At 40.6% G+C, this 13,400-nt stretch overlaps 1 protein-coding gene across 1 annotated transcript in view; it reads left to right on the plus strand.

The window, feature by feature from the left end:
* The window catches only part of LOC124416020 (pikachurin), a 66,218-nt gene that overhangs the window by 20,250 nt on the left and 32,568 nt on the right, over positions 1–13,400 (plus strand). The window contains exons 3-4 of the mRNA XM_046896836.1: positions 10,255–10,523; positions 11,489–11,735. Coding sequence (XP_046752792.1) covers positions 10,255–10,523; positions 11,489–11,735 — 516 coding nt within the window. The remainder of the gene's footprint in view (positions 1–10,254; positions 10,524–11,488; positions 11,736–13,400) is intronic.

Raw genomic sequence — 13,400 nt, forward strand, 5'->3', positions numbered from 1 at the left:
ATTTTTTCATTGATACAGATAAAATTCGCAAATCCTTTCGAAATTTTAAGAAAGTTCTATTATAGCTGATCGATGTAAATCCTAAATTTCCCAGGCGAAAAAAAAGATTAATCCCTTTTTCAGAATATTCTGAGAATTATATCAAACGTAGACCAAAAAAATAGTTTGTTTGTTCACAAGTAAAATATCATTGAATAAAAAAGAAACAATGAAAAAATTAGTATTTTTGTGGACTATACTGTGACTCAAAAAAGAGTTTAACACACTGAAAATGTTGATATACTGGTGGAGTTGGCCTGGAATGCCCGATACATCGCAATGTCCATTCTGAGAAAAAAAAAAAAAATTGCACAAAACTTCTATCGGAACGCTGGTAGCTTCGACCCTTCGCGTAGAAAGTCGAGACGTGTAAAGTCGAGCCGGAAGGGTTCGAAGCTTCCTGAGGGTCGCATTTCGTCGGGACCAAAGTATATAAGGCAGGTAGGCAGGTAAACAGATATCGAGTTTCGAAGTCAGACGTTGAAAGAGAGGGTAACGACGCGGGACGCGAAGCAATCCGCAGGCTAGTGGACAAGCAGTCTCTTCCACACGGTTGCTTCTGACGCATGACGTCGAGACGAGCAGAAGGTACAAGGTAGACGAGACGACAGCGCGTAGGTATGCATTAGTGATGTAAGGATGGTAAATTTTTAAGTATTCACGAATACGAATGCAAATGCGAAGATGCATTTTTAAATCTGGCGCCATTTCTGAACGTGGTTGAAAGTCGATAATTTATTGACCGATAGGTCAAAATTGAAATCTAAGTCGGTTGTTTGTTTGATTATTTAACGACAAATTGGTGGCAGAAATAAATTAATTTACCTACAGGTTAGAGTGGGATTAAAGATTTGGTAAAATGAGTAAATCAAAGAATATTTTATACGGAAAATTAAGTGTTTCAATTGAAGTTCATTATCAAATTGAAATAATGTTTATTGTATTATTTAATATTATTTTCACAATTTTTATAACCAAAATATAATGTATTATTGCGAATATTCGTTACATCACTAATCTACATCTGTCATAATTCTATGCACAAATTCTACCTTATCATACTGGTCGGTAAAAAATTCTTAACAAATTCAAGGACATTTCCAGCGCCACTGAACACCGTGTTTATAGGTATACTGGCTAGTGAGTGGAAGGACAGAGAATAAAGGAAGGGTTTCAAGTTGGTGTTAGAAAAGTTCGCTCGGGGATAATTATCGACGAGTGCAGCAATAACATAAGGGAGTGTAAAAAAGCGACACAGGGGGGGATGAAATCGCGCGTGAAAAAAGACGGGGTTTGGGCCAGTAATTTATTGGCCTTCGTGTATATAATTGTATACCTACCAAGGGGGTGACTCGACGCTTCCTCCAGGCTCTTGATCGTCACTTTCGCTAAAGACTCGGCAGCGTCTTGTTCCATCCAGGAGGAGGAGGAGGAGGGCGAGGACGCGACAGACGTCGTCTTCTGACACGTCGCGACGCGGCATGATGACGGATCGTGCCTTCGGTCTTACAACCGAATTTTTGACAATGATGTCTTCGGATACGTTTGGCGATGTTCATCCCCCACCCCGTTGTACGTACGTCTGTCGTTCTTCCTCTGGGACTCGAAGCGTCGAACGAAGGCGGCGGATGCACTTTTTATCCGCAGATTAGCGCAGCCTCTTGAATTATTTACCAAGTTTCTTGCAGCCATTCCGTTCCTCGATTTATCGCCGTTAATTTTCACTCCTTGGAAAAATGTTTGGCGATGTGTTCGGCAAATCGACTTGGAATCGGGTATATATGCTTTTATCGAAAACGTTGCGACTTTCATCTTGAGGACTTTCGGATATGTTTCATGAAATATTGAACATACGAGCCGATCGAAAGTTAATGGGACGTTGAGTTTGAACTAAGAATTTAGGAAATAGGAAACAGCGTTTGACAAATTTGCAGCAATTTTATTTTTGCATCGATGACCGCAAACTCATATAAATAAAACATCTCTGCTATGTAACAGAAATGAATTGGAGCAAATCCGAGCATCGCAAGCTATGATATCGATCATTTGAGAAAAGCTCTTTTAGGATTCTGGTTGAGTCTTTCGTCCTTTTATATCTATTGTTTTTGGGATCATTTTGTACGCTGATCCACAAATTGAAAAAAAAATTTACTATTTAAGATTTTTTTTTTCATGGGATCTGCAGAGGTATCTGTGGCAAATGAAATAAGCTCAAAATCATTAGAATCGAATAAAAAACAGCAAAGCCAAATCGTTTTAAACGTTCCAATTGTGAATCATGTTTCTCAAATTTTTATATCGATCTATATTAGTTTGTATTGTTTGAATTTTCATAAAATGATTTTGATTACATATAAAGGGAGTTTATTTTATTCGCCATCACGATCATTGGCACAAATAAAATTGCTGGAAAGTTTTTAAATGTTTTTAATTTCTTGTTATAACTTTTGATCCAAATTCTTTCGTCCATGAGTCTTTAAGAAAGTGTTTTGAACAAAGTCACGCTTCATTTCGAGCAATACTTTAAAAAAAGAATAAGGAATAGCGATGATCGTTGAACGTCTAGAAGCCCAGGGGGATGGAAAATTCTGAGAAACTATACACGTACGTGGTGGCAAAAGAAGAGAGAAGGAAATACTTATGGAGAAAAGAAGAGGAAAAGCGTACAGAGGATGCGGCCAGGAAAAAAGACAGAAAGAGAGACACACAGTTCCGGAATAAAATTACTTCGAAAACTTACGGTTCCCTCGCTGGATAATCCGAAGGTTTATGTCTTTGTTTATATTCATCCCCTTAATACGCACGTTGAAAAAGGTAACGACTGCATCCGATGCAAGGTTTGTTACGAATAAACCTAATTTCGTTGGATATTCAATATTCGCTAATATTTATTTATTCATTTGCGTAAGTCGATCAGAGAATAGTATACAAATTTTTTTAGCCCAAAGTTTGTGGAATACTTTTTCAATTCAAGGTGAATAGTTTCATTCAAACGTTGCAATCTGATTAATAATTGAAAATCATTTATGACTAGGAATAACATGATTTAATCAATATGTATAAAAATTTGATAGGAATTTTTTGTTCAGTTGAATTTGTAAATATATTTTTTGCCCTCCGTTCACACCATCCACCGAGGAAAACGAAAACCCTGACTCGGTGCAGTCCCTTCTCGAATACAACGGCTCAACGTCTCGGCACTAATTTAGAATGAGTTTAATTTCTCCGGCTTCTCATCGTCGGGCAACAACCCGACCATCGCTCTGACGTTCTTATCTTTTACTCCGATCAGAATAAAGAATATCGTTTTAGAATCGAGGCTGCGGATGCTCAATTTTCCTCGAAGCTTCCGGCCTTGGAAAAAAACGAATTGGAAGAAAAAAGTACAGCTTATTTCTCTTCATGGTATTCAACTTGTGTTCTTATGCTAAGTTTGAAGATTCTCAAACTCTCTTACTGTACTTACTTACATCTCCGATAATCCAATATTCGTAGTCAAATACCGGTGAAAAAGATTTTCACGGGTTAATTTTCTTCGCTGTTGCCTCGAGCGACTGTCTTCGCATCTGTTTCTGGTCTGAACCAGCCGAAGATACTTTGCTGATTACCTCCTTTCCTCCTTTCCGCCTTCTCTTTTTAAAAGAAACCGATCAGTTAATCGATGAGTTTAGCGAGACGACCGATAAAAAAAAGCTTCGAATTCAGAAAGCGTGTCGTATCGAAGCTTTTCACAAAATGCGTGAAATTTTTCATCGAATTACGTTGTAACGTCTCGTCAAAAATCGTAGGAGAAAAAGCTGCGACTTTGTGGCACTGGAAATTTTTCGTTTAGAAATCTAACCGCTGGGAAGGAATTAAGCTTTGCGGTTATTACGCCTGCCTGAATAAAGCGTAAAACCGGCGCACGGTAAACACCACCTCAAAAGATATACGCCATAAAATCGTACAGCTTGGAACGGGAGCAGGTATCGTGGTGGCATTCAGACCGTGGATCCATCCATTCAGATAGGATTCTCGAAGGGTTGCCGGCACGTAATAAGGGCTGAAAGACGAGAGTAAAATGCACAGGGTGCGCCGCCTGTAAGGCGCGTCAAAAGGCGTGGCTGCGCCCAACAACGACGACCAGGACGATCCCCCCCCAACACTTACAAATTATATCTATGCATACACACCTACATAGGTATATACGAGTATGCGGATACATATTCGCAGCTTTGAAAAAGCCGGAGGAAGTTGATGCGCCGCTTTTTTACCCCGCAGTCGTTTTTTTTCTTTCCACAAAACGGGAAAGCTCCCCTAAATTGGTGAGTGAAAATTAAAACAAGGACGATAGATTCGTAGAGCATTTTTCTCGGCAAGGTATGTCCAAAATTTTAAATTTATACCATAATTTCATACACTAACATTAATTGTTTCGGAATATACTTCCGGATTGTTATTTTGTTCTAAATTTTTGAATCGAGTGATTTTTAGAATTAGAAACTGATTTTTGGGTAAATCAAGTTGGATGAGGCAGTTCTTAGATCACAATTCGTAAACTTTTACAACCTTTTTTACGCTGTGTTTGAAATCAGTGTCCAGAAACCGATTTTCACATGTATAAACCCGAGTCTTGAATATACATGTGCAAAGGAAACGGTGTTGCTGAATTTGGTAGAATATCGCGGTTTGAATCGATGTTTAGTATACGAGCTTACAGGTTGCGTATCGAAACCCTTTTACATTTAAGGACGTGGGAGTGTAATTCTCAGAGAGCTTTAACTCAGCTCCACACAGAGCGAGGATAATGATCGTCCCGGATAATGAGGACTGCGTCGTCTGCAGGAATAATAGACGCGTGGGTGGTGTACCAAGCTTTGGGCATGAGTAAACAGGCAAACAGCTACTCAGGCTGGATATTGAATTCACCCGCTTTGTCCGATGATCAGGCGTATCTGTAGAGATGTGCTTAATCAAATAACGATCGAGGAGCGCTGCTCTGTCGGTCAAGTCGAGTCACGCCGATTTACGAGACTGCTATGTAACGTTTCTTCTCGTTCAGGATAAGGTCGACTAATTTCATATGCAGGGCTCCCGCGACCTCCGTTGGAGATTCTTAGTCCTTCCGGAGGACGCCATTGGCGCACGAATCTGACATAGATTCCGAAAATATTTTCACCATCGTACACTTTTCAGCAGTGATTTTGTGACGGTTCATTTTTTGGACAAGTCGGTTACGTTGGCAATGCAGAATCAGTTCGGCCGGTCTAGAAACTAGCTTCATCCTTGTAAACATAACACAAACCATGGACATCGAGTTTGTACTTTCGGGTTGTATTATCTTCGTAAACGTAACACAACCCGTGGTCGTCGAATTTTGTATCTTTAGGTTACACACAACCCATGACCGTCGAATTTTGTACTTTTAGGTTGGGTTATCTTCGTAAATATAACATAACCTATGACCGTCGAATTTTGAATTTTTGGGTTAGATTGCCTTTGTAAACATAACATGACTCGTGAGTGTCGAATTTTTATTTTTAGGTTAGATTCAGGTTTATTGGGTTAACTTGCGTTTATAAAAATTGAGTCTGTTTTACAGCCGGCCGGTGGTGGCGCTGTGGGTTGATTCTGTATTGCCAACGTAACTGACTTGTCCAAGAAATTAGTCGTTTCGAAATCCCTACGGACAAGTGTACATACATACATTACGTTCATGACTATGTGAAAGACGAAATAGACACGGGGTTGAAGTTACTAACGTTAACAAATTAACGTAAATTGTATAATTTTATAATGACTCTCAAAATATGAACATGTTTTCTCTATCATGGCTCACTAGTTTATCTTCAGAAAATCCTAAGGATGCAAAATGATAATTTTTCCTTAAAAACATGAACCTCGTAAATAGGCAGATGCGAGAATTGAGAGGGAATTCGCGCGTTATGCAACCTTGCGAGAAGGCTGCGTGTGTGGGAAGGATTTACGCGGGCCTTTAGTCAGCCCTTGGAAATCGATATAGCCGTGTTAATTCGGGGTATAACGTAGGCGTTTGCTGCTGGAGCAAATGCGATGATGTATTACAACAACTTCCCGAGAAAATATCCAATATGGACGGGTTATTATTACTTATATATATGGTTATTATTACTCAATGTCGTTTTCTGAAAACTCCCAGCGACTCGCATTTCGCAGGGCTTTGGTGATCTTTGAAGTTCTGCATGAGATTGATGGCTCGTGGTTTAGCCAAAGCGTTTGCAGAACGGTGTAGAATTCAACGGAACTCACGTAACGAGTTTTGCAAACATCGACTGCGGTGAGAATCGCATTCATTTACATTTTGTCACCACTCTGCCACGGAATAGGATTTCGAATATACGTTTCTCCGCAATTTCGCGCTGTTGTCACACTTTGTCTAACTCTTTCGAATTGTAAGGTATGCAAAATTTTACGCCAGGTGGAATCAGACGGCCTTGGAAATGGAAATTTTTTCGTTTGCTTGTGAATTTTTATTCTGTCTTGAATAATTAATCCAAGGTAGATAGTTTTTAAACTACTATTGACTGCTATTTATCAGCGTACTGTAATTCCGCTAATAAAAAAGAACGCAATTTTTCAAAGCGAGCGCCAAAAGCTTCCGTCGCGGATTTGGACGACACACTCGCTGAACGTCACAGTTCAAAAATCCCCGTTTTAACCCTAACGCGTTTCCCCCTAAATCACGACTCTTAATGACCTTGATAAATCATCGCTGAAGCGTGCAGCCACCCTTGTCAATCCTCTGATTCGAACCTGTCCACGTCCGGTACACCGAGGCATTAATGCCTTTGGGCCACCGGATAATGCAGGCGAGAAAAAAGGAATTTAGTTTTATATCAAATTTGGAGTTTCCTTTGCATTTATTCAGATAAATTTCGGCTCTCGTTTCTCTAACTTTTGTTTTGTTTTACTAAAAATTGGAAATAATTTTCGAATACATCATCATATATTCGAACATTATTTAAATCAGCAAAGTCACTCGAGGTGGCGTCTTTTTGACATCAAAATGGCAGTCTTTATTCGACGATAATATCTCGGTTCGTTGGCCATCGAAGGGAAATTAGCGAGCCCAGGCGTCCTTTGTTGAACGGATCTCATTCTCGCTGGTATCTTCTTATCCAAATCTTTAATCTGCTGCCCGGAAATTCGCGCCTATCCGCGAATAATGGCTCAATAGAAAAGCACAGGGTGCAGAGTTCAGAGAATTGCCGCCATTGGCGCTGCGAGCGGAAGTTTCTCACCTTTAATCGACGTATTATATTTTGAAGAGGGATGAAAAAATTAATAGACGGAAAAAATCACAATTTATTCTGCCTATCGGTGCAGAGAAACTTTTCTTCCACGACAAATGCGGCAGCGAGTTGCAGTCGCGATCGACGCGTGGGTTTTCAGAAAGGATTGACGGATCTCGCAGGGATTTGAAGGATTTTGCGCCAGGGGTTGTCTGGCAAAGGGAAAGGGCGAGGGGAAATCGACCCGGATTTCGCGTTCGTTCGAATACATTTCAGGCTCGCTGCCCGCCGTCGTGGGTTTTTCTCCTCGTTTTACCCGACCCTTTTACGGCTCGCCTAATGTTCTTCGAAACTTGTGAACCTCCCCCTCTCCACCCTTCGTATATATTGAAAAGCACCCCCGAATTAAGCCGATCTGGATTTTTAAGCCCCTCCTCGATTTTCGTGATTGCCTGTATAAGCTTATGTATACGGCTTTCTTCTTCTTCTTCTTCTTCTTCTTCTTATTTTTCTCTTCAGCCTTTACTTTCATTCGCATTATACCATCGTCGTTTTGTTTTTTAATCTGAAAACTTGAACGGTTGCCTCACTTTTTTTTCTATCATTATTATCATCACTATTATTCACGAACTAAAGTTCAAGTTTAATTTAATGCGACGTGAAAGATGCGAAAAGGAAATAAATTAGTTTTGATCAAAGTTTATGCTACTAATTTATGTATCCCTCTTGACGCTATTTTTTCTGCTGCTTCTTTTTCTTTTTCTATCTCATTTTCCCAAGCGCGTTAAATCACGCTGCTTCGGTAATGGATTTTAAATTGAGATTAAATTTATTTTTCTCTCTTATAATTTTTGTTTATATATAACATGCTCCATTAAAATGTCGAATTGTCATTAAGCCGCTACTTTCGGTATAGGGGATGGGTTGAAATTCTGGTCTGTTACACGCAACAAGTTATTTACCGTGTCCCTGCAATCAGATACGAATTTTGCGGTGAAGCCAACAGACCGAAATCGACACCGAAAAACCACATGCGATTCCTCTGCAAAAATTCCCCGTACATATTCTACCCAGATAGCAAAATTACGCTGCGAACAATTCGTGGAATGTACGCACTACGAAAAAATTACTTTACCATTAAATATTTCTTTGAACTGAAAATTAAGTTTGCTGAAATCTAGAAAATAGCTATCAGCCATGTGTAATTTCTAACGGACTTTGATGATCTCGGCCTCAATCGATGCGGATTTTGTAACCCAACACCGATCAGATTTTTTGCAAAATCACCCCAACCAAAAAAAAAAATAACTGCAATTCTGCGATATTTGTAAAAACGGGATTTTCTTTTATTAGACAATAATTCAAATTCGGATGGATCGATTTAAACGAAACCTGGTTCATTGGTTCGATTTCATTGAACTTAAAATTATTGACAGTTTATTTAAACCGAACGAGCTATCTCTGCAGAGTTTATTATGAAAATGAAAATTATTTGATCTAAAATTTTGATGTTACTTGTTTTGTGACTGTCGGAACGAGAAAAAACTTTCTATCTTACTTTTCAATCCCAACTGATAATTGGTTTCTACAAAGTTGAATAAAGATGCAAAATAAAGAATTTGATTGCACGACAGATTCTAGCTCTGTTTATAATCAAAGGGTTAATTACAAAGCGAGACGCGTGAGGGTGAGGGGGTCAAATTTAACGCTTCTTCGTCAGGACTCGAGGCTGTAATCAGGGAAACAATACTGGAACGATAACCTGGAGCTAGATATCGTTCCCGTATAGCATGCAGGAAAGATGCGGAATAGTAGCGGCGAAAGGAGCGACGGTAATTCCGCCACTTAAAATTTAATAACCGTGTCTGGCAATGGCCATCCTGCTTCCTGCTTCTTCCTTCTTCCTTCCTCGCCTCTCCCCAGGTTGAAATAGAATAATTTCCCTGTACAGTTAGCCCTCCTCTCACGTCTCACATCGAGCCGTGGCTTGAACCCTTGCTTTGTCTCGGGCGTGGCTAAAACGCCGCCGTTTCCATTCCACGACGAAGATTAATCGGTCTTAAAACCTCCATCGCGGTATCCTGGCCTCGATTCCGTCCAACTCCTTTTTCCTTTTCCTGCAACACCTTGTCGTCGAACTCTTCTCACATTTTTATATCTACAGCGACGTCGTTAGTGAAATTGAATGTCGCTTCGAGAGGACACAGCCTTCTTCGAGGTGGAATGGAAACGATATTGAAACTGTAATAATGTTTGTACACGGAAATGAAAGGATCGCGCCCTCTTTTCGATATCGATTTGCGATGAGAATCGTAGAAATCGCGTAAAAACAAGATGCAAAGTTAATGATGCAAGAAAAACTCAGAGATTGCTTGGATTCTAATTGAGATCTGATCAGCTGTGAGTTAAACGAAACTGAACCAATCGATAAACTTTCAATCGGAAAACACATTCTTAGAAATAATTCAGAAACAATTTTGATCGATTTGCCGACTTCGCACAAAACTTGATCAGCTCCGGATCAGCAATAAAATCAGCATCGTCGGACAAGAAATTGATCACACATCAAAACATCCATTTTACGATGATTGGGCACGATTTTCACGCTCGAAAACGTCGAAATTATCTACGAAAAACTCAATCCCTTCATTTTAGGGGTCAAATTATAATCTTTTTAATATTGAAATTTTACATCCTACCATAATTTTCTGGTGCAATGACAGATATTTTCATCTAGTATCAGAATGCAGTGATCTGCTAGTATCCAGTAAATTTGAGTACGATTCATTCAAAGTTTAATTGAAAATTAGAACTTTTTCCAACGGAACTTCGAATCGATTTCCATCCTTACAAGGCAGGACGTCATACTCGAAATAAAAATTACGAATATCTTCAATTTCCGGCACAACGGTCTGCAAAGCATAACCCCTGAAAGTAATTCGTTCTTCTCAACCTCTCGTTCCAGAGTTGAACTCGACGTCACCCTCGATGGGCGATCTGGGCGAGTTCATCGAGGACGCGGAAAGTGACGAGCTGAGTCCTGACCCTGACGACGAGGACGCGGTCGAGGACATCCTGTACATGAGGGGAGCGTCCTTCGTAATTCACCTGGACCCAGGACCCGAGGTCGGCTCGTCGTCACCCCCGATTTCCCCGAACGATTCGAGCCCAGATGCCAGGGAAGAGACCAACGAGATTCCGAATCACGTTATCGACCCTTCGCCAACATCCCAGGTGAGTTTGAAATCCGCAAATTCTTTCGAACCTTAAATAAACGAATTTTTCACCAAAGTTACAAATTTCCGAACCCTCTGGATGAAACCGCGTTATAGGGGCCGATGGATTGCTGGGGCGAAAATTAATTTGCAAACCCCCTGCGTGCAGAAATGGACATAGGCAATATTAGCTCGGTGGATGAGTTTACTCGTTGACCGGAAGTGTGTTCCACTTGTAGAGTGTTGAGAGAGACAGAGAGAGAGAGAGAGAGAAGGTTGACAGAATTTCGTGCTTTCAGTTGATTATAGTGGATCCTTTATAATGTTTTCAAATTTCACTGCCGATATTTATATAAAGCGAAACACGGAGCTACTTCAAAGAACGTGCCTCTTACTTTTTGTTGAGTTTGTTTGCTTTTGTATTTTTATTGTTTTCAGGGGAGCTCTGTTTCCGTTTACCATAAAGTTGTACCCCAACTGCTCTAGGAAATCAAACAATATTTTTCATTGCGCGTGCTGACGCATAATTATCGTATCCAAATTCAATGTCCACTGATTTTAGGTCTTGGGAATCTAATACTTTCAACATTTCCTTTCTCAGAAATGTACATACTTTGGAAAATTGGAAAATTGGTCAAACGTACTGTCGAATCATGCAGAAAAAAAATATTAAGATTGTTGTGTCAGTTATTGACACGCTTAGACCTAATCATCGATCCTTTTATTGTCCAAAATTATAAATTTATGACACAAATTGTGAATTTCTTGATGGCTAAAACCAATTGCCAGAGGGTTACACAGTAAGAATTTATTTTTTGGTAGTTTTAGAACCAAGGATCAGATACAAGCAAAAAATTATTAATATTTGAAAATCCGATATCAAACCTCTCATTGATAACACCTCTACAGAAAACACCGTACCTTACAATTATTAAGGTACAATTAATTTGCTAAACCTATGACGAGCCTTTTCGACCTTCGCAGGGTCAGACGCAGGAGCTAAAATCGACGTCGACCACCGAAGCGGTGGTCAGCACAGACCCTGCCTGCGTCCTGGAATGCGGCCCGGGTGGGAATTGCTACGTGGAGCCTCGCCGCGCCGATGATGGAAGTCAGGTCAGTCAGGCGGGACTCGAGGCCACCGCAGCTGCGACCACGAGACTGACCGAGGCTTCCTTTGCTCAGAGATGCCAGTGTCCGCTTGGGAGAGGCGGTGATCGATGTCAGGACGGTAAGCAAAGACTACCCGAGCCTTATCCTCATCCATTAGTCTTCCTTCAATCTCCAATTATCAGGGGTTCAGAGGTTCGAGACGCGCGGGGGACAAGGAAATTGTAATCAAATACAGAAGCTGTGTCAACGCGTTAATAGCAGGTATACGCAGCCGGTTCTAGATGCAGGTTTCTATACCGACACAGTTACCGACACTTAGCCAAGATGCGAACCCTTTTCTAGAACGTTCGAGAGTGGGGAATATCCCCAATTTGATTGACCTCATCGGATGATCGATAACGTCGGTCAACTAAATGAACCGATGATCGATAAAGACACTCAAAATGGGCATCTTTCTGTATATTCAGACGTACTAGAACAGAGTTTGTGTCTTGGCTAAGAGTCGGCAACTGTGTCAGTGTAGGAATCTATATTCAGAACTGGCTTTGTATGCATTCTGTTTTTGAAGTCAGCGTAAAAAAATCGCCATAGGGTTAATTTCTTTGATAATTCTTCATGCTGATTGTGAATGTAAAGAAGAAACAGGCGAAAAAGGTTCCCCGTTTTTCAATCTGTTATGAATTCGAAACTCGACTTTACGACATAAGCTGCAATATTATATTCAGACGATGGGATAAAATTTTTTCCCCGATTATACCCTCGCTCCGTATATACAGTTTCATTCCCTCAGGCTGGTGTTGTATACTTTTATCCCGACGTTCCTTCTCTTCTTATCATTACATACACCCATCTAGACTTGCCTCAGTGGCCAGATATGAGGCACTTCGAGCCTCCCGAGAAACTTTGTACAGTTCAAAACTAGGCCAATATCTTTCGAGGATAGCCGGTTCAAGTTTTGCAAAGAAATGAAAAGCAAGTATAATAACAAGACGGCGATATTGAACACCGGCGGCGTTCTGACGTTGCTTCACCACGGCATTCTCGATGAGAAAGCCGCCCCTTTTTTCAACCCGTTTACCCCCTTTGCTGGGTCTGCTTCTCCCGGCTTAAGCCTGACGCATGAGGCTCCGCAGGGCCCGAAGGGAATAAGGGAATAAGGGAATAAGGGAATACCGCTTCGCGATGACAACACCCGGACCAAACCTGCCCTAGGATTAACCCGGTCGGCGCAGATGACAGCCTTGCGAAGGGTTTTCCCTGTCCGATTCTCTATTTATATTTGCTCACCCTCTGCAAGCCATTACACCTATACACATACAATACATGCCTGTAATCCTCACTTTTTCTCATCCTTGTCGTTTTACATATAAATCTTCATCATCGATCCAGTTCCATTTCAAATCCAAAATCGCAATTTTTTTCACGCAGTGCATAAAATTCAATGGAAATCTTTTATAATTTGCTTCTCAAATAATAGTGATCAGCACATCGCACATATTTTCCAAAGTCAAACCTTTTCTGCAGTCAAAAATTCCAGCGGAATCGGCACGAATATACCCATTTAATTACACCCTAAATCTCTCGGCAGCGTTAGATACTTGCACCTGCAGGTTTATCGAGTCTTTCGAAACTTTTTGCTGGTCGTAGAGCGAGAATATACCGTATCCCCGAAACTACTCGCAGTAGTATAACTTCTCGGTTGGATCAGGCGAGTTTTTATCTCCCCGGCAACGCCAAAACCGCTGCAGCGAATCCTGGCGTTGATTTTTTTTTTTTTCTTCTT

This window comes from Diprion similis, chromosome 2 (assembly GCF_021155765.1).
Source record: "Diprion similis isolate iyDipSimi1 chromosome 2, iyDipSimi1.1, whole genome shotgun sequence".
NCBI classification, from domain to species: domain Eukaryota; kingdom Metazoa; phylum Arthropoda; class Insecta; order Hymenoptera; family Diprionidae; genus Diprion; species Diprion similis.